This window comes from Phytophthora infestans, genomic scaffold, assembly GCF_000142945.1.
Source record: "Phytophthora infestans T30-4 supercont1.18 genomic scaffold, whole genome shotgun sequence".
NCBI classification, from domain to species: domain Eukaryota; phylum Oomycota; class Peronosporomycetes; order Peronosporales; family Peronosporaceae; genus Phytophthora; species Phytophthora infestans.
In genome coordinates, this window is record NW_003303741.1 from 1,825,626 (window position 1) to 1,851,557 (window position 25,932).

Genomic DNA, 25,932 nt, shown 5'->3' on the forward strand with positions numbered 1-25,932 from the left:
CATCTTCGGCACAAGCAGATGGAGCTACATAATGTAGTACATTGTACAGCCGATCGTCGAGAGGGCTGGGCTCGCACAGCTTTATCACTTCATGCACGGCTTCTTGAGATGGTCACCCGGTCGTTCCCATGTTACTGTGTGTGGACGGAAAATTGCGAAGCTTACAGCAATTGTCCGCGGCTCACTCTGAAAAGAAGCCGCCCCACAGCAAAGCGCCGCACTCGACGCTCGACCTGTACCTTACCACCTCCAGCTAGCAGATAAACCTTCACAATGGCCCGTTTCATGACGTACCTCGCGCTTATGGCCCTCGCCGTCGTGGCAGTGACTTCGCCCGTTTCGGCCATCCCGGACCCGAACAGCATCGCCCGAGCCGCCAACGCTGAAGCATCCACAACGCCCGAATCAGTGAACAACGCCGCCGACACGGTGACCGATAGCGCCGCCACCCTCACGGACTCGACCAGTACTAACACGGCTGCAGCCATTTCGGACAGCATCAGCAACGTGACCACGGAGACAAGCATCAGCGCATCGGGCTCGGAATCGACCGCCGGCGGTAGCACCGCCAAGGCCTCGGACTCTGCGTCAGCATCAGCTGCGGCTTCTGGCTCTTCGGGCTCCTCGCACGTGTCTCCCAACATCGCTCTGGTGTCGGTGGCCGCAATCGCTATCACTGGACTCTTTATCTAAGGTGGTCGCCCGGGCGTCGGGCGACTACGCCCACGACGGAATGGGAACCACGATTTAATTTGATCCGGTGTAGAGTAAATTGGGTCTTCTTCAGCCCTCTGATGGACGATATCATTTAAAAAAAGCACGTACATGGTTTTATTGTTGCTGGCTATCTTCGTTCTAGCTCCTTTCTGACCGGAAGGAGTATCGGTCACTGAAAAAAACATAATGCGGAAATACTACTAATCAAATGTCCTCTAGTTGCACAGTATTTCACGGTTAAATTGTACGTATTATAAAAGAAAACTACTACAGTAAAAAAAGAAAAAGAAATCTTCGTCCATTGAGAGCGATGGGGAGGGAGCAAAGGGACCGAGACGATAAGTTACGCGAGAGAAGTACCGACCCTAAGGACCAGACGGAGATACGTTCGATGAAGATCCGACCAATTGGACGACCTCGTGCCGTCGAAAGAAGCGCAGACTCAAAAGCATCAACATCTCGTTCCTTGAGGGATTACCAAAGGTCTTTTTCCAGTCGCTACGCCGCTTCCTCAATACAAGTACAACACTACTTTACTCGACACTTGAGGTTCAACTTTTACAAGGAAGCCTTTACGGGAGGTGACGCCGTTCGAGAGATGTCGATCAGTGGCTCTGCAGAGGACCGACGAAGTATGGAAATGTCATTGTGGGACTCGGATTCATCGAGCATGTGTCCCGTACGGACGACCAGCTGCACAACTCCAAGGACAACTTCTATAGGTTCACGAAGGTGCTGGAATACGATGATTCGGCGGAATCGTTCGCCTCGGACACAGCGACGCGGAGACGCGCGTCCATCAACGCCAACAATTACTCTGAATAAGTGCTCTCTCGAATGAAATTACGGATCTGGTGGACTACGACTTCGCTACTGCTACAGACGAAGTATCGCACTCGCTACGGAGGAGGCTCTCAATGTACTCGCCAAGGTGCTACACAAAGTGTTCGAGCGGAAGAATAAGCTGCTTTTTTACAAGGGCTTCATTGCTTGCATCGTAGACGCTGAAGCCGTGAACGTCATCCGCATCGCCATTACACACATCGACGCCGTGCTGATCGGACAGGTGCTTCTGGACGAAGGTCTGATCGAGCCAATCGCCACCGCAGTCTTTACTTGTACTGTATTTTCCACTGAGCAGCTCGCTGAGGTGTAATTCGAAGCTGTCGTGGCTCATTTCTAGATCTCGCAAGTTTGACTTACACTGGGAATGCAAATACGGTTTTTTTTAATTAATAGGTAAAATTTAATATAAAATGTATTTTCCGGTATCTGTATCAACTAACAATCGCCTCATCAATGATACAAAGGACGCACTACTGGACAACTTGTGCCTGATTCACTGGATAAATTTGTGAGGATAAGCAGTCTTTCTTTGAAAGCATTTTCTTAAATAAATCTATCTGGTTCACAGAAGCTGTGTCGGCACTTCCCGTAGATCCATTTTGCAACTGTTTCTTTTTTCTTATGTACCGAGAATCTTTTTGTCAACAACTCACGAATTCATTAAACTCATCCATTAAGAAATTGCAGTTTTTTTTGCCGGTGACACGAATGTTGACCCAGGTGACATTGCTAACCCTACTGTACCGGTATCAATACCTATACAGTACTGCACCCCGTTTTCGCGGGGGTGGACCATATAGGATTTACAAATAAACTAGATTTTAGCTTACAAACTACGGCTCATTTGGATTCAGGATCATCACATCCGGAAGTTTATCACAGGTCCAAGGGCGCGAAAACGGGGTGCAGTACTGTACCGTATTTGAGATCTCCTACTTCAGACCCAATATTTTTGAAGTTGTATTGTTGCAAAATACACAAGATCTGTACATGTACCGACGCATCTCTATCACGTATTATTTAAACAAAACAATTTAGTTATCAAGTACTTCTTCGGGAGCTACGAAGGTTTCTGTCGTGACGCGTATCCACAGCATGGCGCACTACGGGCACTTCTTCCAGCAACCGTCGTAGCAGCTCCCAATCAGGTTCCCTCCACAACCGAAAGCTTGTAGGCGTATGAAATGGCAACGCGCTTGAACTTCTTGGGAGGCTTGCCAGTGCCAGAAATACGGGTTCTCCCTTTCCGTTGGCCGTCAGGGGAGTGCGCGCCATTGCGAATTTCTGGGTGGATAGTTACAGTTTAGCACGTTTTTTGTACCTTCCACTTTCGTTTTCCAATGGCGGCTCAGGCTCTCCCGACGTGGCTCCAGTGAACGGGCGACCAACAAGCCTATGAACCGAATGAGCTCATGGGGTTGGATGGCGGTTTTGCGTTGTAGCTTGGTTCTATACTCCTCCACTGACAGCACTACAGTGGACGGAGCCTTCTCACGGCGCAGACGTGCACGTTCACGCATCGACAGCGCTACCTCTTCGACACACTCATCCCGAAACTTGTTCGTCTCCTCTGCAATCTTCCTCCACAATTCTTTCGGAAGAAAGAAGAAAAACATTGCCAGGGGGCTATCTGTATACGCTAGCGCAGCTTTGGTAGGTCCAAAGGGTCCTTCATACATCGGCGAAGCATCGAGACGTAGCTGACCATTTGTGTGTTCATCGTACGTGTCCCATCCAGCACGTTGCAGATCATCCAAGACATCCTTACCCAAACCAAAGTTCACATCATCGTCCAGCTCATCGTCCTCGTAAGATCCTGTTGACGCTTCGTCATCGACATCACACATGTCCTTGTCCAACAAAATGCTATCTTCATCTACTTCGGTTTCAAAGTCGAGAGATAGCAACCAGTCTCCTTCCTCCAAGTAGAGTTCTTCATCATCGGTTTTGTCAAAGAGACTGTCTCGACGAAGAGCAGCCAAGAAATTATCCGAGTCAAAGTCATCGAAGGTAATGGCAGGAGTTAGGCGTTCACAGTGATCGTTTGAGCATTGAGCAGTATCAACTGATCCATCCGAAACAGCACGTGAGGCATTATCCTGAAGAGATCCAGTCATATCCGGAATGGAGTGTACGGTGTTATCCGGAGCAGGAGCATTACTCTCCAGAACAGTGCTGCCTGTATAATCCGTAATACGTCAATACGTTAGCAACAAACAGACAGACCAGGACAGCGATTACATACCAGTCCGGCGCCGCTTGCTCGATGCATTGCTTCCTGTCGAGCTAGCCTTCCGTTTGCCATTTGAGGTCTTCCCGGAATTAGCGATATCATTCTCGGCAGCGGTTGGTTTGTCTGGGTCTGGGGGGGGTACCGTAGAAGTAGCAATAGTCGCTCCATGATTAGTCACCAATCCGGCTCCTGTGGTTGGGACAGTAGTCAGTAGTTCACTTTCCAGAGAAGCTGCTGTCTGGAGAGGAAGCACTGAAGCTGGTAGAGGAGGTAGCTCCAGCCATCCTTGGCTTCGGCAGTAGCGTAGTAGACTCACTTCACCTTTGTATACACAGCAACAGTTAGACACCTTCCACGCAGCAATACAAGTCGGTAGCGTACCAACGAAGTAGTCGACACCTTCAACGCCCTTTGCATCTCCCTCGGGTGGTACATAGGTGTAGTCGACGCTCAATCCCTTCGGCCGTCTGGATTTCCAGCCTTTTTTGGTCAGCTCTCTCCAAATTTGCTTAAATGGCTTCTCCATCTTGAGAGTGTTGGTCTGTCTGGGTGGCCGCTGATTTTGAAATGGACGGCTCCCGGCCTTGTGGATTCTAATACAGTAACCCTAACCCTTTCCCGCAAAAAATCATGTCACGGGTTCGATGCTTACCCTGCCAAAGTTTATGTATACAAATACCTATATGCGGAAATAACATGACAGATTTTGCGAAGCAGAGATCCCGGAATAATAACACCTCCATAAATTGTATTCCGGATTATCCGTAATGCCGGTGTAGAAGGGTTAACAAGACGAATTACCATCAAGTGCACTACTTGCACAAATGTGGATCACATCCACAGTAAACTGGAATGTGTCACCCCTCAAATAATTCGGCATGTTTGCTACGGACAGCAAACATCGAATTCGAGCCATCACAATTCCGTCTTCTTCTCGCTAGCTTGTTTCCTTCGGGGCTAAACGCGTTGGTCCAGATAAACTCAATATCAACCGCCTCGAGTAATGCCTTCGTGGTCTAATTTAATAGCCCGCGTCCTTGATCTGAGCAGAGGACTTCGATACGATGGCATTGGGCTGTAAGCCACTTGAGATGAGCCATAGCAACCTCAGCTGCATCTTGCTTGCGGCGCATCAGAAATCCCCACAAGTATCTGGTCGTCTAATACTGAGCTTATTGAAAGTGCTCATACCCATTGCGCGTCACAACACATATCGCTCATTAGGTTCTGGTACGGTCGGGTCGCACGTCGAGAGACAGTATTCGTATTGGACATTTGTGTCAGCTTTGATGCTTTACACTTCCAGCATGGCGAGTCCATATCTTTGCATTACTCTTTTCCCATACCAGCAGTAGCTCCTCTGCGAGCCATTTGTTATGTAGTCGCAAAATTTAGGTGAGCATAGCACAAATACCACCTCTCTAGCGACACTGTGCAAGTCTTCTTGCGCGGCACAATTATCTCTGAGTCACTTTGAGATCACTGCTCGCCTGTCTGCAGCAACGGAATACGGTAGATGGTAGCAACAATCGCTTTCAGACGGTAGCGCCGGTGGTTCTTTGCTAGCAGTAGCTCCATTTTGCCCTAACGTGGCTAGCACACCGACTAAAAATTAATCCGACCAAAATCTTCACAGTCCACCCGTATGACTCCAGCAAAAGCATGCTCAACAAATTGTCTGGAGCAGATTGCGAAACCAAGACATTTTTAAGGCGACTTTAACTCCGCGTGTGGGGGGATTAATTTTCACCCGCAAAGTTACATCACCAACTTGTTCTTTTTTGCATGCCGTCTCATCATATCGTTGGAAAACGTACACGTTATTCATCCGCACGTTGTGCAGAACTGAGCTCTCCTGGCAAACATGCACATCACTGGCCGAATCCAGCACCCACTACATCTCAATACCAGCAGGAGTCCTGGTACTTACAGCAGAAGTAACAGGCACTCCACGCACGTGGCAGCACATATCACTCACACGTTTGCGTTTGCGTTCACGCTTGCCGCTGTCGTTACTTTGCTAGTTATTTTCTTGTCGATTCTTGAATTTAAACTCATCGCGATCAAAGATGTAATTTGAGTATTCTCTTTTTTGTCTGCCTGTTTGCAAACCGGTTCCACACAGCCTCGACCGTCACTCCTGACAAACCATCTCTGCGTAAGCAGCCGGAACATCATACAAGACAGCTTCGCGAGCAGCATTGTCTTTTGCAGCCATAGTGTTCATCTCTTGGAGGCTATTTCGATACGAGCCATCCACTGCAGAGCAGCAATCCAACCTTGTCAGGAACGCACGCAGTTGGACCGCATACAAATTGAAACCCCGTTTCATTGTCGAGACTATGCGAAATATCCAGCTTTAGCGACGACCCTGCACCAAGCACCCGAGTTTGCAGCACCTGCTCCACCAAATAAATAAGGATGACGCAGTTCTTCAAGCTGCGACTCAATTTTTGTATGCAACGGATTTCACCGAAGAGTGCCCGAAGCTTCTTCAGTCGTTTTCTCTTCGAGAAGAGCTAGAGTTCACCTTTGATACGCGATTGATAAATTCATGACAAGCGATGCAAAACAATCAGCGCGATCCGCAATATTTTAATTCGCCCGAAGCTGTCTGTTTTTGAATTTGAAGTAAATAAAAATTTGGAACCGGTATAGGCTGCTAGTAAAACGACGGAAACGTACTGCGCGCAGGGACTGACAGTAGTTTCAGCACATGGTACTATCTTGGAGCTAATTAATACCGAACTACTACTGAGCTACTCTAATAGCTAATAGTTTGTCGAGCAAAGATAGCAGCTACTACTATTGTGACGGGGTCGCACAGCACCTTGCGCTAGAGGAAGTTAGCTTCCGAGAGTATACAAACTCTCAGTGAGCGACAGTTCACAGGTCCTCTTTTATCGAAAGGGAGCGAAGTGACCTATTTAAGGTAGAATGTAAACTGAGTTTATTTATAGGTAGATAAAGCTTGGGTTTAATACAAATTGTAAGTCACCTTTAGTAAAGCAATGTCATTAGCCAATGGTTGGCTTTGGACGACCTTGGTACCTTGTACCCTATATCCCGAAGTATGACGTGTCATACTTCATGTAGCCCGGGGTACAGTTAGGGCTACGTACCCCGTTACAACTAAAGTTGCTATTTTTTTTGCATTAGCTCCTAGTAATAGCTTACTACTGTCTAATTCCTAGCAGAAAATTAGGATAGCAAAATCACGCCATATTGCTACAAATGAGGACTTCTATTTCGTCGTGAGTGTTTTTGATCATAACGGTGAGATTCGCCGGGGACATTTCGTCTGTGGTCATTCTATTTTTTATAAGGAATCCAAGTCATCGAGTAGTGTTTCTCCCTAAAAATACTCCAGAATTAGCATTGTGGGCGGTAATACTGCTCTAGTATATCAGTCTGGCAAAATATCATGCCTGTCCCCATTAATATACAGTATATACCCTAACTTCCGGGCTCGGTACCACTTTGCTGAATTTCATAGGTTATTTATTCTAGAAGGAAATTACATTCTAAAAGTGCATTGAGCCGCTGAAGACAATTGTGGCAGCTTCTTACTAAGTGCGTTTCTTCATCTCATGCCGAATTTCTTCGCTCCACTACAAAGCCTGCCGCTGGTCGACTGCGTAGGGATTCTTAGAGAGGCTCGTCACGCTTCATCTTGCTCAAAATCCACTCCTGCTGCTTGCGTCGAAATATTTGCTTGAACGCTGCAATGATGCCAGCATCCATTGTCTGGAGAAATGTCGTTGTAGCTTGCCCACCTTCACCTTAGTTAGCGGTACATCGCCCGACTTCTGGGAAGATGCGTTGTCGAGGGGTTGGCGATGAGCTGCCGTTTCTGAGGGATGGCCAGCCATGATGCTTTAGTTGGAGAAATTTTTGCTTACTCTGCACGCGTTGTTTTTCGGAATGACTTCGGCAGTGCCCAGAACGGCGAGGTATCCCCTGGCAAGGCTCCCGCGCGCTGATGAATTTCAAACTGAGGCGGCGGGAAGATCACCACTAGGATTTAATAGTATAGTGACCTTACATGTTATTAGCTGATTGCAGAACCGAAAGTGTGGATACAAACTGTAAGCTTGTAGTATTTGTCACTGCACTGCAGTCCAACTTTCTAGTTTAATTACGTTCATTTCTCATCGAATTTCTTGATAGAGAAATACACAGGGATGCCGAATATTGCATTTTTATCTATCGCTAATCAAAGCAGAAAATAAATTATTGCAAAATAGATTAAGTATTGAACTTTCTCAACTCAGAAAATAGATTATTGGTGCAGCAATATTGGTACCCAGCGAGGGCACAAGTACTAAGGAATGTAAGGCTAATTGAACACCGCCCAATAGATTATTGGTGCTACAACGGGAGCGAAAATAAATAACTGGTCTTCTTCTCCTGAAAGCCTCCAATAGATAATTGGTGCTTTCTTATTGCAATAATTGCGGCACCAATTATTTCTTGGCATCCTGGAAGTACACAGAAAATAATTGCTCAACTGAACCCCCCCCCCCCTCATCGAAACGCTTCTACTAACACTTACGAAGATGCCGGGCCATCAGACTATGGTAAAATGTTGGTACAAGCACAGCTCTAGTCAATAATTTCTTTTGAAATTATAAAAACAATTGCTGACTTCACGAATTCACGGCAAACCACAGCATTTTCATTGAAAGTTAACTCGCAAAACGCTAAGCGGGAGCGCTCACTCTTCATTTCGGACAAAGTAGACAAAATGATGTTATTACTGCACGAAAACGATGTGACTGTGCATTTTTAAGAGTCGCTCTACATTACTTAAGTATGCTCTCATTTATTGATCACTGTACATGCTATAATGTATGTATTGGCACTAGCTGCCCAGGGTACTTTTTAAAACGTAGTACATGTATTAATACTACAAAGTTTTCGATAAGGACAGAGGCATTAAAATGAACAATAAATCCTTTGACAGAGATTATAGAATCTTCTCGCCTCTTAATGCGACACCTTTGCCATAGAATACAGGAGCTACGTTTCGCTACTCTCTTACTGTGCAAGTATCCAAATCGTCGCTCGCACGTAAGAGAGCAATGATTCGTACACACTCTGTGCGGCACTGGAAGCCCGAAATTTTACTTACACCGACCCTTCCACAACGCTCGTCTTCTTCATCTCCTCATCGGCGTTCTCTTCCGTGAGCGCCGCCACCCCAGCCTCGACATCCTCGTCACTGTCCTCGCCACTGTCTGACTCCGACTCGGCGTCTTCGTCCGCCTCAGCCTCGGCGTCGACGGCAGCATCTTCAGCCAGAACGGACTTCTCAGACGCGCGCTTGCGGCTCTTGGCGACGGCCACACCGGCGATCCCAAGGATTCCCACAGCCGCACCGATCATACCGCCCAAAACTGCGGGCTTGCTGCCGTTCTCCTCGATCCACTCCTTGGCCTCAGCAGCGTACGACACCGTCTCTTCCTTGGTTACAGTGGCGCCTGTCTCTCCCGCCTTCTGCTCCTCCTTCGGGGACTCTTCCACCTTCGGCTCGGTCTGCGTCTCGCTTTTGATGTGCGGCTTGGGCCCCTTGATGATGTCCAAGTCCACGTTCCCCTTGTGGACACGCAGGTGAATGGACTTGGCGCCCTCAGGCACGTCGATGATCTCGTCCACGACCTCATCATCCTCGAGCTCGAGCTCCTGACTGTAATCCTCGTCGTCCTCCAGCTCCACGTCAACGGACCCGTCCGTGAACTCAATGTCCGTGTCCATCTGGCCACTCGCGTCCAAGCTGGCGTCGGCCGAGAAGTCCAGATCACCCGAAGACGAGACGTCGAGCGTCTGGTCGCCCTTTCCACTGTAGTCGAGTTCCTCCCCGTCGTCCAAGTCGACATCCATGTCGGTTGGGCCGTCCACCGCCAGGTCCACGTCCTGCGAGCTGGAGATGTCCAGCTCCTCCGAGCCCTGCAGCTCCACGTCCGCCAAGTCGGAGCCATCCAGGTCGTACGAGTCGTACGAGTCGTAGGAATCGGAAGAGCCACTGTCTTCCTGCTCCAAGGGAGCGCCCTTTGGCTGCTTCACAACCTTGGGTGCGTACTGGGGTCGTGTGGTGAATGCCCGCCAGCCCGCGGCGCGGGTGCGTGCGCAGGGCTGAGCTCTGCGCCATCTCCGAGGCGGCGAAAGTCGACACGCACAGCGCGAGAGCAAGCGTCTTCTTCACAGACAGTACCATGATCTTCAATTGGTGATTAACGACGCGACTGATGGCACGCAATTCCTGTAGTGAGCCGCCGCTTCGAGCTCCAGACGAAGGAAAAATCAGGTGACGTGAACCCACGGGTTTCAGAAGAAGTCACTTGTCAACTGTAAGGATCAGATTTCACAAGGAAAAGGCAAATTTCTTTGCATAACACGAATACAAACACTAATTAATACAGGATATTAAGTCCAGAAGTGCAATATTTTGTCGAAAACCTTGCCCCATTTCAAGCGATCTTGCAAGATATGCTAGTACACGGGTCGATCTGGCACCTTCAACCCAGCAAAGATATCACGATTCAATTAGCGGGTTCTACCAAATACTTGTAATATGCAGTCGGTTGCGCAGCCACAGTGTCTACGGTACGGTCACTCTGGCTAAGCGATTCTGCAGCACGACCTGCTTGCATCAGCGGAAAATAGCGCGTCTATTTCTCTTGTTTCTCCGACGTCGGCTGGAAACAATGCGGCATTGTCAAGCTATATGTCGCTTTCCGGATGCCCCAACATCCAGTCTCTTCAGCAACTGAATTAAATACCTAGTGAACTTACCACTGTGAGCAAATTATTTCATGCTTTGACTAATTAGAGCGAAAACAACCGGTCCATACTTCAAATCAAGCATAGGCTTACTAGAATAAAATGGTTGCCGAGATCTATCCAAACCCTGATTATAATTGATGAGATTTGTGAAGATCCCAGGTTTGTGACGTCAAGCACGACTTTTAACCCCTTCAAACCGGGAGCCTGCATATGCAGCTTTTCAAAAATGCTTAACCTGCATAATGCAGGTTAAGCTCAAATATGACTTAAAGTTTGTATAGTTACTTTTTTTTCAAATCCTCGGCAATACAAAATCTAAGTCAAAAAGAACCCTACAAGTGCAGGCTCTCTGTACGTGTGGTAGCATAGAAGATACACATAACAAGCGACGAGACAGATAATATTTCTCTAAATTTGAATATAAGATATAAAAGTTTATGTGGTAAACATGAGTTTTACATTATTTTCCAAAGGTAATTTTTTGCTCCCTCTCCAGCCACTCATTCGAGAATTCGCGCTGGAAAAGAACGGAGCCAGGCTCTCTGCATGAAATGGTTGCTGTCCGAGGCAAGTACGTGAGCAGTCAAAACATCCCGTTTGGTGTGGCGTGGAAGGAGCTGAAGAAGCAGGGATGGACATCTGTAAGACCGCGAGCGAAGGACTTAGATCCGAGATGGAAGTACGTTCGCCCTGGCGGACATGCTAACGGCACAAAAGGCATCGACTTTTTTCTTGGGGAGGAAGAGCTGTTGGAGTACTACAGTGGTGGTAAGCGAGATGGTGGCGATTGCTGGCTACACAGTCTAACCAATTGTTTGTATGATGTTACAGCTTCCAAAAAGCCTTCGTCTACCGGTTCTGGACCATTCCAGACGCCACCAGCACCTCCTGCTGATCCTGCTGTCACAACAAGATCACCACCCGCTCCATCGGCCACCACCCAGCCCACGTCTCCACTTCAACCTTCTTCAGATACTCAGCAGCCTTTGACGCGACAAACGCAAGTGAAGCGCACTCGAAAAGTGCCCAAGCCGCCTGCCACGGACACGCAGAAACGTCGCCGCTCATGTGAGTACCAGTTGCATATTCATGATATGATATGCAGGATAACCAACTAGCATTATGCATTAGCTCATGCAGTACATCCGCCCGAAGAAGCCCGTACGCTATCCTGAATATTTCATCGACCACATGCATATTGATGCAGTCTAACGCTTGTGAATGCACTATAGTTGACGACGCCATATCTGATGAAGAAAAAGCGCCAGTGCCAGTAGCTGAACCCGTTACTCAAGTCGTCGCTCAAACCCCCATCGTGTTGCCAGGTCCTCATGGAGGTGACGAAGAAAATGTTGAATCGGGGGACGAAGGGTAATTCAGCGTTGAGTCTGTTGAAGAGAACAACGAAACGGGTATGTCTTACAATGCGATTCAGTGCGTATGCTGCATATTCATGATACCTTATACTGATTATTCATGATAGCGATTTTTTATGCTTGTGTTACGAAGATATACTTGCAGAAACAACTGACCGGTTGAATGTGGACGCCCCGGGCGGAAGAGACCCCAACTATGATGCACTTGAATCTGGCGATGAAGCGGCAAGGGACGACGTTGTCACAAATACCCAGTCTGATTGCAGTGGTTGGGTATCAAATGCCAATGCGGCCGATGGATCGGAGCCGGACCCTGAACGAGACGAGATGGATATTGCGCTGGCAAAAGAATTTCTGGATGGATTTGGAGGCACCGACGCTGTGTTGGCGGGTAACTTGCTGGACAGAACACTGAGAGAGTTTTCGACTAATGGATGGGGCCCAATTCAAGAACCGGATATGTATGAGGAGTTACAGACGCCTTACGTTCCTGTTGAAGGCGCTAGTAGCTACCCGGGACTTCACCAAGGCTATTCCGGACCCACTCCTGAAGTACTGCATCGTGGGGACTCGCCTTTGGCGTTGTTCTTTTACTTCATGCCGGTTGCATTGTGGCAGCACGTTGCTGTCTGTTCAAACAAGTACTAAAGAGATATGCTCCACGCTCGTGTTGACGATGCCTACAAGCGCCACAAGCGACGCTGTCAAGCGAATCCTGCCACGAAGAAGAAGACACGGCGCGATGTGCTACAAGAGCTTCAAGCAGTTCCTCCAATCACACCACACGAGCTGTGTCGCTTCGTGGGACTACTGATCGCGCGAACAATTTGCCCAAACCGAGAAAAGCTGGCAAACCACTGGAAAACCTCCGACGAGGGGGCGATTCCACGTGGAGCGTTCAGTTCTGTGATGGCACGAGATCGATTCATGGATATCTGCAGAAATCTACACTTCAATGATAACGACGACCCAAGAGCGACCACGGATCGAGCCTGGAAGATCCGCAAGGTTGTTGAAGTGCTGCAGCGGACGTTTCGCGAAGGATACGTGCCACCTGTAGAGCTTTCATTTGATGAAGCCATGCTTCCAAGCCGCAGCAGATTCAACAAGATGCGCGTCTACATGAAAGCAAAACCGCACAAGTGGGGAACGAAGCTCTTTATGTTGTGCAGTGCACACACGGCGTACTGCATCAGGTTTTTTTTTTGGTTCTAAAATTTTCTTATCCTGTATTATTCACTTTACTAATGAAAGTATGTTCCTGTTTAAACTGCCTTATGCAGGTTTGAAGTATACTGCGGCAAGAAACAGCATGCAAGCGACGCTGCCCAACTCGACAATAAGGAAGGCCCTGCCGCCGTCGCTCGAAACCTCCGCGAAGTGTTCGGTGACGCTCCGTTGCCCGCAAAGAGACTGGTTGTCATCGATCGCTTCTACACCTCGGTTGCTCTCCTGATTCAGCTACTACTGATGGGGTACTATTGTGTGGGCACTATAATGACAAATCGCGTTGGGTACTGCAAAGAGATCATTTGTAAGATGAAAACACGGCCACGAGATGTGGATCGGGGGACGTGTAAGATTGTGTAATCTTCTAAAGTACCACAAGCACAAGACTTCAAAGCCGTTGACGCACGTTAAATTCATGAAGCGCCTCCACTTGCAGCTCACCCAGCTCCAAGAAGTGGACATGTTCGACGGAAACACGTTTTGTGAGAGGGAGCAGATCGCCGGTACGTCGGGTTCTGGTGTGGCGGGGCACGCTTCTACTCATGTAGCACAGTTGGTGGATGAATGGAGGAACCGAGATACGCAGCCGAAGCGGCGTCAGCGTGCGTGTAAAGTTTGCTCTCTGATGCAGGGCACGAAGCCCCACACGACGGCGTACTACTGCTCCGAGTGCGATGGTGATGCGCCTATCTACCTGTGTATGCGCCCGAGGCATGCGATTCGCGGAGTCTTGGCAACCTGCTTTGACGTGTGGCACAAGGAATGGAGTGAAGGAAAGCTGCGACCTTCGAACCAAGAACGCCGCATCCGTATGCGCCCAGCAACTCCAACGAAAGGTGGTGGATCACGCAAAAGACTGAGAGATGCTGCTGATTAAGTATCATGCATATGCAGGATACCAAAGGGTGAATATGCATTTTATCATCAGTATTTGTGTTTTTGCGAAGTAATGGCTGCAGTGAAAATTGTCTTTCTATATCTCTTGCAGGTTGAGAATAAAGTGCAACCGTCGATTCATTTTGCTTACTATGCAGTCCGTGAGGCCAGAGCCGGAAGCCCATGCTCAAAATTATATTATAGGCTTCATATTTGTATAAGCCATAAAAACTGAACTTTTGATTGCTCGCCACTTGGATGGGAAAACTTCAATATATGTACGCAATTGGACAGTTTCTAAGATTCGACATTCAAATATCTCTAAATTGCAACCGTTTCTGCACCCGCCTATCGCTGTACTACCAGACGACCGGAAGTCAGCATCTATGTTACGGAAATGGGATGAATAATGCAGTTTAAAAACCTAAACTTGCAGCCGTGTATGCACGTTAATATGCAGTTTGCACCGGTTATTACAACGTTCGGCTCGTCGGCCATCTCTGTAACAAGTAAAAGTATACAAACACTAAGTCAAACTATCTTGCATATGCAATTTAAGGAAAGGAAAAATCAGCCGGTTTGAAGGGGTTAATAATAATTCTCCCTGGGACCAAATTGGCTGTGCGACGCACTCTGATTGGTCAAGACAATGTAGCCATAGACCAAACTCAGTGTAGCCATGAGAAAAGCCCCATTAGTCACCGACCGTTTAAATCTTTAAAAGTATTCACCGTTTCCACGAATGACTGTACCGTACTTTTGTGAAAGACTGCGCGACTGCACTTTTGCGGGCTACCACACATTTGAGGACGACTGCACAATTGAGGAAGATATTTTGTCAGGCACGGGCCACGCATAGAAATAGCAAGTTTCATTTCATATTTTCCCTTCGTGGAGTGCAAGCGACTGCAATGGATCTGCCCGCAACTAGTCGCCTGTACGGTGCAACCATCGCTGCAGTCAAGTTTGCCGATCAACGGCTTGAGTCTCGTACGCGGGTCGACTATACCGGCAGCCTACGTCGGCTCACCGTTTTTTGCAAAGATAAAGGATAACCAAACTCGATGAACAGCGATGTGTTCAGCTCCGAGGCGTACTAGCAGCGTACTGTACATAAATCAGCTCGCGACGGCAAACGAAAGTCAGTGACCTGCTGAGAAGTAACGCGCTGCGATACACCAGTGTATCATAACAAACCACTTATCTCTTCGTGGGACTGCGACCAACACACGCTGTTAGCTGCCATTACGCGAAGCCGGAAATGCTTTCAGGTGGACACCCGCACGATCGCAGGGTTATTGAAACTCAAGCAGACGGCTCGATGGTGCCACGCGGAAGCCCCGCACGATCCGCAGCAATTACGCAAATCCTCGCAGGCCTAAGTAAAGCAAAGAAGCGTGAAAGAACTCCTGAGCGCGCGTCACCTATGTCGCTCGCAATGCTAACGCGAGTAATCACTTTCCTGGAAACCGATTCGGACTTCAATGAGTCGATGCGTTTGTGGTTTTCCGCCGTATGCTCGCTTGCCTTTTACGGGATGCGTCGAATAAATGAGGTGCTGCTCATGAAGAAAGGAGATATTCAGCTCGGACTTCGGCGCAAGTCGCGCAAGAACGACAAGGAGGTCGAATTTGAAAGTTTCACAATACGCGACCGAAAAACGGACCATGATCCACTGGCAAGTCACACATACTCTTTGCATCACCTCGCTAAGGATGAACAAGCTACCGAGGCTTTGACGTAACTGGAGAGATGGTTTAAATATGCATGTACGCGATTAAACCACAAGTGGGATAGCGGTGACTACGCGTTCCCATCAATGAAAAAGATTCCCAGCGGCGGTGCTAAACGTCCAAAGAGCTCTCTCGCTAGCACTAGTCCTAGTGGGACATTTGAGAATGTTGGCGTTAAATGGGGCGCTCCAATGTCGGACAGTAACTTCACTCAGATGCTCAACATTGTCGTCAATGCAGCTGGAATCAGCAGGAATCTCCTTGGGCTGGTTTACATCACATTGCTGTAGGCGAGACGGGGCTCAGTACATATTTATGTTCGCTCCTGAACAAAGCCGCTGGTCTTTGAAGCTGGTGAAGTGGTGGGCAGGATGGGCGCCAAGTGAAAAGGCTGAGACCGTAACACGATAATTACTAGACGACGTTCTAGATCGCGAGGAATACCAATTGGGGATTTATTGACCTATGATGCGACTTTACCTACCGATGGGCCCCTGGAAAGCCTTCACGACTTCGACTACAGCTTCGCTCAACCTAGCAACCGTTTTATTTCGAATGAGGCTGGTGATGTGCCTAACGAGTCTGCTCCCTCCCTCTCGGTTTCAATCGTAGGAGATATCAAAACTGCAATTCTAGCGGAGCTTCGCGATATTATGAAATCCATTAGCTCGAGCCAGAGCTCGGCTCAATGAACGGAAAATGACGAAGGCGGCGTCATCGTGGAGCCTGAAACGGCTCATATTGCAAACGACTATGCGGACTTGGTGTCGGAGCTACCAGATGCTAAAGGGTGGCGGGACTACGCTACCCAGTACAGGCATGCTAATACGGCATGCCACCAGCTCAGAGCTGGCGCTGACATGCTTCCACATGAACGGAAGTTACATCGATTGCGTCTTTCTCGAATAAAAATCATCGCTGAATATGTCCAAGAAAAGCACGCGGTGACGAGAACCAATTCGAGACGGACTTAGCACTTTGCATTCATGGCGACCTAACAGTTAACAAAATTTCTGCATAGATTAATAAATGTAAGCGAGCGTAAATATCGTCGTCTAAATTGCGATCTCGGCCTCAACTGTGCAGTCGTCCTCAAAAGTGCAGTCGTCCCCAAAAGTGCGGTCGTCCTCAACTGTGCCGTCGCTCATTTGTGTGCAGTCGTCCTCAATACTGCAGTCGTTCTCAATAGTGCGGTCGTCCTCAAAAGTGCGGTCGTCCTCAACTATGCAGTCAGCCTCAACTGTGCAGTCGCTCATTAGTGTGCAGTCGTCCTCAATAGTGCAGCCGTCCTCAATAGTGCAGTCGTCCTCAATAGTGCGATTGTAAATACACTACAATAAAGTATTGTCGGCCTCAAAAGTGCAATCAGCCTCAAAAGCGAGATTGAAGATCTGCGATGATAACTGCTTAAAGGCTAATCAGCACGCATAAAACTCAAAGTTAACAAAAACATATGCTTCATAAATAATGCCTTGCCGTGCATATAGCCTATTCTAATGACTCTGCTGAAACACTGGCACTAGGTTGGTATTCTTCGTCAGCTGGATCGCTTGAGTTGTCACTCAGATAGTCATCACCGAAGTATATACTGTCGACTGGAAACGGTTGCATGCATGCAGGGCACTTGAAGTGTGCTGCACAGCTCTCGTTGAGGCTCACCATGTTGAATAAACGTAAACACTGAATGCCGCATTGATGCGGGCACTGAGGGCCCTCCTGTAAAATGTCCTCGTTCTGGTAATTATGTCCGCAAATAAAACATGTCGGCCGAGCATAGAAATGACGCACGATAATTACTTTATCATCTTCAACCTCGAGTTCGATATGCGTGCGACAGGTGGGCCATCTTTTATCATGCTCAAACAACCGCCCAACACAGCTACGGTGGTACGACTGGCGACAGTTGTTGCACACCAATAATTCTTGCTGGTTATCTGACTCGTAGCAGATGGGACAATCCACAGTATCTTCCATGGCATTTTCCACAGAATCGACCACGGTATCGTCCACAGAAACGTTAACAGAAACTTCCTCTGCTGCTTCACGTGACTGCTGTACAGTTTCGTTTCGCGACTGCCCCACGGTTTCGTCAAGTTGCCGCACCGCCAATTCGACAGCTTCAGCCCCATCATCATTGATGAAATCAGCAAATTCTGTGTTAAACCAGTTCCAGTCTACATCGGGTACGCTGATTTTGCCGTCGGGAGCATCGTCACCTACTGTGCTGACATCATTGCTGAGTGTTTCGTTATCCAGTGATGCCTCATCAGTTTGTAAAGTGCCTCCATCGTGAGCACCCACTTGTGGCGCACCATCACCCCCGTGCAATAGATGTCCCAGAATGTCGAATTCTTGCCTTTCCTGCTCACCACCAACGCTCCCTCTGCGACGTCGACGGTACTCTGCGTCGCGTTGGCGCTGCTGTTCTGCCATATGGTTTCTGCGATTGGTCCTTTCCACTTCTATCATGCAGCGACTCGATCGCTCGTGGCGCTCCAGCTGGTAGCGGTAGCCTTTAATCCACTGACAGCACACGTCACACATCCAAAATGGTGGGGCTGGCAATCCCCGACATGGCTTTTGGAGGTGTCGACTAAGATTGTCGGCTCTGGAAAACTGGTGATGACACGTTTCGCAGACGTGTTCCAAGCTTCCAGACAGTAGATCACAAATACCCATCCTAATAATAATAATAAACATTTTTTAATACATTACGTTACGTTGCTACAAAAATAGATCTCTCACTGGTCGCACGGGCGATTCTTGGTCGTCGCACCAGTGGAGCAGAGGGCTTCACAGTAAAATCGATAATGAAGTCCTATTGTCAGCAGGCGGCGGCATCCACTGATGCGATGTTTTTGGCGGTATGACACCCAGAGACCGCCTCTATATACCTACCCCTATTAGGCACGCTATTGTCCCGGCCAAAAAGGCTTGGACGGAAAATAAAAAAGTCAGGTGGCCCAAATGAATTTGAAAATATCTCGTCTTCCTGATGAGAGCTTAGGACGTGCTTACCCTCCTTTGTTAGATGCCTGTCTTAAGAAACCGCTCAGGCATGCAGCGCGTCTTACATGAGAGCGGTATAGTCTAACTTGAGCACGTAATTTATTATCTCTATAGCGAAAAGATGTAAGGTATAAGTCCTTACATACTTGACCTATCATAACTTAAGCTCAGCGCAAATTTAAGTCCTCATCTTTCTCCAGTATGCTAAGTGGAATGCTAGCTTCATGTAGCGCCAGGTTTGAGCCAATACGGGCGTCTGTGAGGAAAGCTATAGGCCGAGTCCATCGTCTATCGGTGACAACCGTGCTGTTGCTGTTACATATTAAAATATCATTGCAGTAGTCGTACTGCAAATGTATAAGATATTGCAGGTATGAATCAATTTGATTATCTCAGATCGAGCTGAACGACTGACTGATCTATGCTACATTAAAGGAATTGTAACACCAGCTGTATCATGTTAACCATGATGGTAAAAAACACGATGGGCGTCATTTATTGAAATTTATCCAAAATGATTGGGAATCTCCGGCTGCTATCCTGCTTAAGCCAATCGTAGAGACAGAAACGCTGTACGTGGCAGGCTATTAATTGCAAAGAATTCTGCAACAAATAGTGGGTCTTTTCGAAAGCCAGAATGAAGGGGAAGGGCTTCGAATTTGCAGAATCCGACGTCAGATTCGGACTCAGCACCCATTTTTACCCTATATATCTAAATGTCGATATAGGTTTTAGAGCGGCAAAACACCTTAATTATAGCGCAAAGTCCGTCCGAGGTTTGGTGGCCGGGACAATAGTGGGTCGCAATAGACCAAGGCTCATTTCTCATGTCGCTCTCCACATCAACTATACATTAATTTTGCACAAGTCGAGCGAAACCTACTTCTCGAATGTACTGAAGTGTCCTTTTCCGCCAATCGGATGCATTGATTAGCTCTATTACCACTTTATTAGCTTTTTAAAATATTACTATTCCTACTGTATTAGAATTGTCTTTGAAAATGGTAGTTGTAGAGAGTTTATTCGCTTAAGTCGGTCATTCAAAATACTGTATTCATTTCAAAGAAAAGCATTATACTATCAATCCCTGCAATGCTATCATAGGGCATGATGGAGTTGCAGCATTAATTGCTCTGTTATAATAAGAATGAGGAATATATGTGCATTGCACAATGTGTGATGCCGGCGTGCAGCGTTAGATCACCTCCTTACCTCTGTTTGTCACTGAGGTTCAGCCGCAAACGTAGTCTGAGGCTGCAGGACAGTTGCAGGCTATCGTAACGTTGACGTTTTTTGTTGCCAAAGCTGTAGCTTTTCAGTGTTGAAGTCTCTACAGGACTTAGATCTTTGCCCGAACAAGCTGCTTGTGGCAGCACCTCCAGATAATCTGACTGAAACGAGACCTTACAGCTGCCTGATCACTTTTAGTTATTGTAATCCACACATCAATTGAAGCGAACTATTAAGCCATACACTATTATATGTATACATTAAAGTTAATATTATCTGTCAATTCCACCAATGGGGCCCCCACACGTTTTACCTAAACTTATGGACATACCAGGGCCTAAGGTCCACCCTGAGAGATAATTAGTATCACTGTGGCCTTCACAGTGAAAATTGTTGTCTCGTTTCACTCAGAGTTTGCTTAGGAAATGACGAATAGCCTCGTCGATTAATGGGAGAAGAGTGAAGGTGATGCTGGCTAGCTGATCTCCGAAACAAACTCGTTCTTTGATGCTGCCCAAGTCATTAGTACGTAATGCGCTCTGTCACAAGGTTGTAGTTGAAGCTAGTTGGCGGAGCGGCCGCACATTTGCCTTCGGTGTCATTCCTGCCGAACGCTCACTCGCAGGGTTACTGAGTTGATCCGTGCTAAACTTCTGATTACAGTTGAACACGATGCACCTGATTTAGAGTGTGCTGGCTGGCCCAACATAATTTAAAGCAAGGCGTTGCTCGCTCCGCGTGTTCAAGTCGCGTCGAACAAGAGTACCGAGGAAGGCATTGCTGCATCTGCACAAAGGGGTGAAAATTACGCGAAGATGGAAGTGCAGGGCCAGCCTGCAGGTGGTTGGCAGGTGGACATCGAGCGACCGTGGTGTAACTGTAACGACTTGACCGTATTTGAAACGTGTGTACACGTGCTTTACGCGCTCCGTTCCACTGAATACGTCGACAGTAACGATCGGACAGTAATGGTCGCAGCATTCCCGTGAGCCGGAAGAAAAGAAAACGCACAGGATTAGATCCTCCAGATTCGGGGGCCACCCGCGAAATGTTGGTCCTGCTCTGAGCTACGTCTGATTCAGAACTTTCAAATACGGACAAAGATCTTGTACGCATTACTAGTTCAGTAGGTAAAATATGTAGATGGGTCGTGCAAGTGAGGATTTACTTTCAATAGTCCAGCGTCTACACATTTACGTAATGCATTTCGAATACATCATATTACTTCTAATTAGTGTGTGGGCATAGTGCAACATGTGAGAAAACTTTCATTTTCCAATTTTCCGCAGATGGGCCCGTCATAAGAGGTATTTAGTAGATAGATCCTACGCAGTTGTCGTGTTAAGTCTTTTTGCTTTAGTGCTGGAGCTTTTGATATAGTTTCATCGTAGAAGTGTTAAGTAAAGTAGCTTCCAGCATCGACACTAAGGTGAAAACACTCCTCCTTAAGTTTGAAATGTATGTATTCTCGTTAAACCCCTTGCCTGGCTACGAGTGAGGACTTTTCACGAAAGTGTTGCGCTCACCCAATTATCCACCTCACCTTACCAGCGGTCGTCACAAGCGCAGACAAATCATCTTTCATTTCCGTATTTAGCTGTTATCTCAGCGCCCACCTTCATATTCTTGATCATCCTCACAAATTTGTTAACGCTGCGGCGGCTCAGCATCTCATCGAATACAGCGTTCGGCTCACAAGCGTGGCTTATGAACCTTGTGATGGACCCGCTCTTGACAGCATCCACGTAAACGATCTTCTTCATCACCGATTTGGTATGGTAGAGTCGAGTGTACCTGCTATTCTACTTACGGGCTTGGTCAGGCTGACCCGCCACCAAAGCGGACCACTCACTGAGCTCTCTAGTCAATCATGTCCGCAACGTCGAGGAAGGTTGTGGTGTACACGCCCAGTCCTACTTGACCAGTGTCAAACAATCTCAGTGTCGTACGCTCTCTAGGCGCATTACTGGAACAACCGCTCAGGTTACAGCAGCTACTGGTGCAGTAGACCACGGCTTGCACATTTTCGCAGGTGTCTCAGAAGCAGTCCCCGACACAGCGGCGCTTATGGAAAGTGCCAAGATCGGGGAAGCGGATTCCATTGGCTACACTTTTTTATAGGTTCGATTCCATCTGCTGGGCACCACTCCGTCAACAACGCACGACCTTTTTTTTCGCTCCTCGTACACAGGTCGACGAGCATGTAAATTAGCCAGTCTTATCTTGACTTCCGGAACATTAAGAAGATCCATAATCTTGATGGCTTTAGCGGAATGCGCATGGTGGATTTGAGTCCCACTGCTCGTTATAGCCCACTTCACATAATGTTTGCGCTTGCGAGATAGATTGCGGTTTATTGCGGTCTTAGCACCTACGTCATTTGTCGGCACCACCTCATCTGACTCCTCGTCCAGATGTAAACCCTTCTACACTGTTTCCTCACACCCACCACGACGCTCACGCATCACGGCGCCTTGAATAATGCCCGACAAGGCATTGATGAAGGCGCTAGATCGCGCAGTAGCTAAACATTGCCCTGGAATCAACGTATTTGAGCGTAAGCACCTCCGCCAAAGTGCATTTGCTGGCTTGAACCGGTTCCCAAACCGGTCTACAGATGTCTTCAGCATCATATGTCGTGAAATCAACTCGCCAGTGTCCACCACGATTGGATAGTCTGCCTCAACTTCCTCCTCGATTTGAAGGACTACCGACCCGCGATGCCCTTGCGGGTCGCCTGCCACAAAAGCCATAAACAGTACTCCATGGTATCTGGCGAGCCCCGGCATAGTACGTGCGCGTGTAGAAGCGGATCGCAGCCCAGAGCCGAGCCGAGCCGTGGCGTTGACGGTAGTGCTGGCAAGATTGAAATGAGATTATCCGTGTGGCATTAGCAGCCACACAGCCTATGTACATGACATTTGGGTTATCTTCACACCGCCGCATTGCGGCGCTGTGGGCTAGAGATGGGGCTCCGATGCAGCGCTTGAGATAGGTTTGGGGGTAGCAGAAAGTCGGCAAATCGACTTAGACTTTGTGTGATTATCATTTCTGTGAATGTGAACCTCGCGTTTTCTCCGTGAAACTTGTCTGAATTCGTGCCCTTCGATTTAAGAGTCAGATACAGCTATGGAGGCATCTTCAACTCAATTGACAATTCAAGCAACGTCATCTAGTAGCTCCAAGCAAAGCCGTTTGACCAGTTAAATCCAACCTTAGGATCTTCAGCGCAGTAGCAAGCAAGGCGTTGGCTACAAGAATCGGGTCAACCGCGGTAGTGGAGCGAGTTTGTGGACCCGTCACACGGAAGATTAAGCAGCGCGCCGTGGCGATCAATAGATTCAGCGCATCTTGTCCACCCAGGATGCGTCGGTGCAAGAGTCAAGATACAGACTGCGAGTTTGTGTATCTTCGTCGAGAGACTCAGCAACAGGTATCTTGACTCCATCGATTAAGCAGAACACGCCAGCAAGACCCAGGCGACGGTAGACAATAAGACCCGAAAAGTACTCAATAACCTCATGTTTTGAGCCAAAAAAGCTTACCTTCCAGGGCTAGTTTCAGCGCTTCGAGCAGGATCTTCAGCCTAAAGCTAAGACAGCGACTGCACACGCTTGGTGTAACTCCAAAAATCTCTAGGAGAGATTTCGTAGCCACTGTATAGCTCCGGAAGTGGAGCACCAGTCCGAGCGCCCCGACAGGTGACAGGGAACGCCTTGACGACCGGCTTACTCCATCCATGTCAACATCCGCTCGAGGGATAGGTACACGATCCCAGACCTCAGTAAATAGCTTTAACATAAAGTGAAAGATCACACCGTCGAATCCAGTTGTGATAATAAACGCAGCATCGTTTCCAGCAGCATTGATGAATTCGAAGCCGTTCCATTTCGCGGATTTGGCGGTAGCCACCCCTTCCCCTGGTAAGCCTATTTCTGTCACACTGTCGGGACTTTCGGATGCCTCTACCGTCATAAGAAAGACCAAACAGATGGACCTTCCTCTCATCGTCTTCGTAAATGAAGACGAATGCGAGGAGGGTCCATCTGTTTGGTGCGCGGACAATACACGCCAGCCCCATTGCGTGTGAATTGTACTAGATGAAAAGTTATGGTCTTGATATTTTATACGCCATTTAAACAGCCTAAAATTCTGTCACAAACGAACATTTAACGAGCTGGCCCAGTGTAAACCACACTACAAATGGTCTCAAAGGGTCATGTCTGTACGCACAATCTGGCTGATATATCCACTATTAAATGTCTTTTTAATTATGGGAGTGAGTAGTGCATCCAACTCAGCGTCGTAAATCGCGACCAGATTTTTCCCTACTCCAGAAGAGGCCCGGTCGACAAAAATTTCGATATCCATTAAGTATGTATTTGTATATATCATTGTCAACTACCACTCATTTCGAAAGTGAGGGGCGGGGGGGGGCAGCGAGAGCAGTATAGAAGCCACGAGCGCGGGCTGCTGCGCGTCAAATACAGCCGGTGCTGGAGGCTTGGGGAGCCCGCGAAGCGACCACTCCGAGCCTCAGTGTATCGTGCGTAGCAGTGAGGAGTGGAAAGATTCAACCGAGGAGTCGTCGGCCACTTCCAGCACAGTACACACCGATTCGAGCGAATCCACCACCAAACAACAGTGGCACCAACCCTTCAGCGCACTCAATTTGATTCTTGGGAAGACCTGGAGGGCTACATTCAACAGTATTCAAAGGAAACGTATCAGGTACACTTGACTGAATTTGTTATCGCTGCTAGCCAGGATTCACATAACAGGTGACATAACTACTGATGGATTGTTTGTTTATTGTGTTTATGTAGTGTTTTAGAGTCCGGACGAACAACAAAGTCGAGGTCCGGAACAGAACAATTCGAGCAAACCCCGGCTCGAAGCAGCCAATTCCTCCCGGTAAATGGATTTACTACGGCAAGACGTTTGTATGTACCCATGCTGGTAAGTACAAAGCACGAGGACAGGGGAAGAGGAAGCGACAGCGGTCGAGGTCTATTGAATGCGATGTGCAGGTGCGATATTTGTAGTTTCTCCGGGTTGGGTCTGAGTTGGGTACCATTGTGTAATTTGGGTGGTAGGTTGTCTAATGGCATGCATGTGCTGTGGACGTAGATTAATGCTTGCAAGTTGTCGATGCTACGGTACCTACAGTTTCGCTGCTGAGCAACTTGGCTAGACAAAAGACATTAGAGCTTCTGCGATACCGCTACATACGCATGCTTATCGAAGCGAAAGGAACCAGTTGTACAACAACTTGTAGGTGCTCAGCCAATAGCACATCACTCTGTGTTTTGCTTAAAGTGATGTTGCTGCCGTTTTTGTTTGTTTTGGTTGGAAGGGATGACATGAAAACCTAACGCTCTAACTTCGCGCTCAACTTCGGCATGGTGCGCACATTCTTAAGTGTGTCTTTCCGGCTATACACGTTTGATGTGCACAATTTTGCACTGGCTTTTTGAGTTGGGCGCGTAGCTGTATGGGAGTTCGTTGGGCACGAGCTGGGCTCGTACTAGGCGAGCTGTGTTCAGTTGGTTGCAGCAGCCTCGTCACATTTTTTCAGTTGGTTGCAGCAGCCTCGTCACATTTTTATCAGTTGGGTGCAGCAAAGAGTGCCTTTAATCATTTAATATTTACCAAATAATAGTAGTACATGTAGCATTTGTTTGCATTAAGTTTCACGGAATAATCATATTTCACCGCAGCAAATTCTAAAAATATTAAAATAGCACAAGCCCAACTCTATATTAACGGGTTCTACCACGGTATACTATTCAATTAGTATTGCCATGGTCTACTATTTAAAGCGGTATTATGAATTTGAGGCGGGGCTGGAAACGCCCCCATTTTAAGTTATCGAATGCCCGCAAAAAGGTCTAGA

General features: G+C 47.8%; 2 protein-coding genes across 2 annotated transcripts; one reads left to right on the plus strand and one right to left on the minus strand.

The window, feature by feature from the left end:
• Positions 1 to 273: 273 nt before the first annotated feature.
• Positions 274 to 1,873, plus strand: PITG_10542 (uncharacterized protein; the record flags this gene model as incomplete). Its single annotated transcript, XM_002902273.1, has 3 exons — positions 274 to 653; positions 1,338 to 1,478; positions 1,600 to 1,873. 3 exons carry the CDS (start codon positions 274 to 276, stop codon positions 1,871 to 1,873), a joined length of 795 nt encoding a protein of 264 aa, XP_002902319.1.
• A 7,053-nt stretch (positions 1,874 to 8,926) lies between these two features.
• PITG_10543 (uncharacterized protein) lies at positions 8,927 to 10,013 on the minus strand (the record flags this gene model as incomplete). The annotated part of the gene is made up of 3 exons (XM_002902274.1): positions 8,927 to 9,013; positions 9,104 to 9,825; positions 9,866 to 10,013. 3 exons carry the CDS (start codon positions 10,011 to 10,013, stop codon positions 8,927 to 8,929), a joined length of 957 nt encoding a protein of 318 aa, XP_002902320.1.
• Positions 10,014 to 25,932: the final 15,919 nt, after the last annotated feature.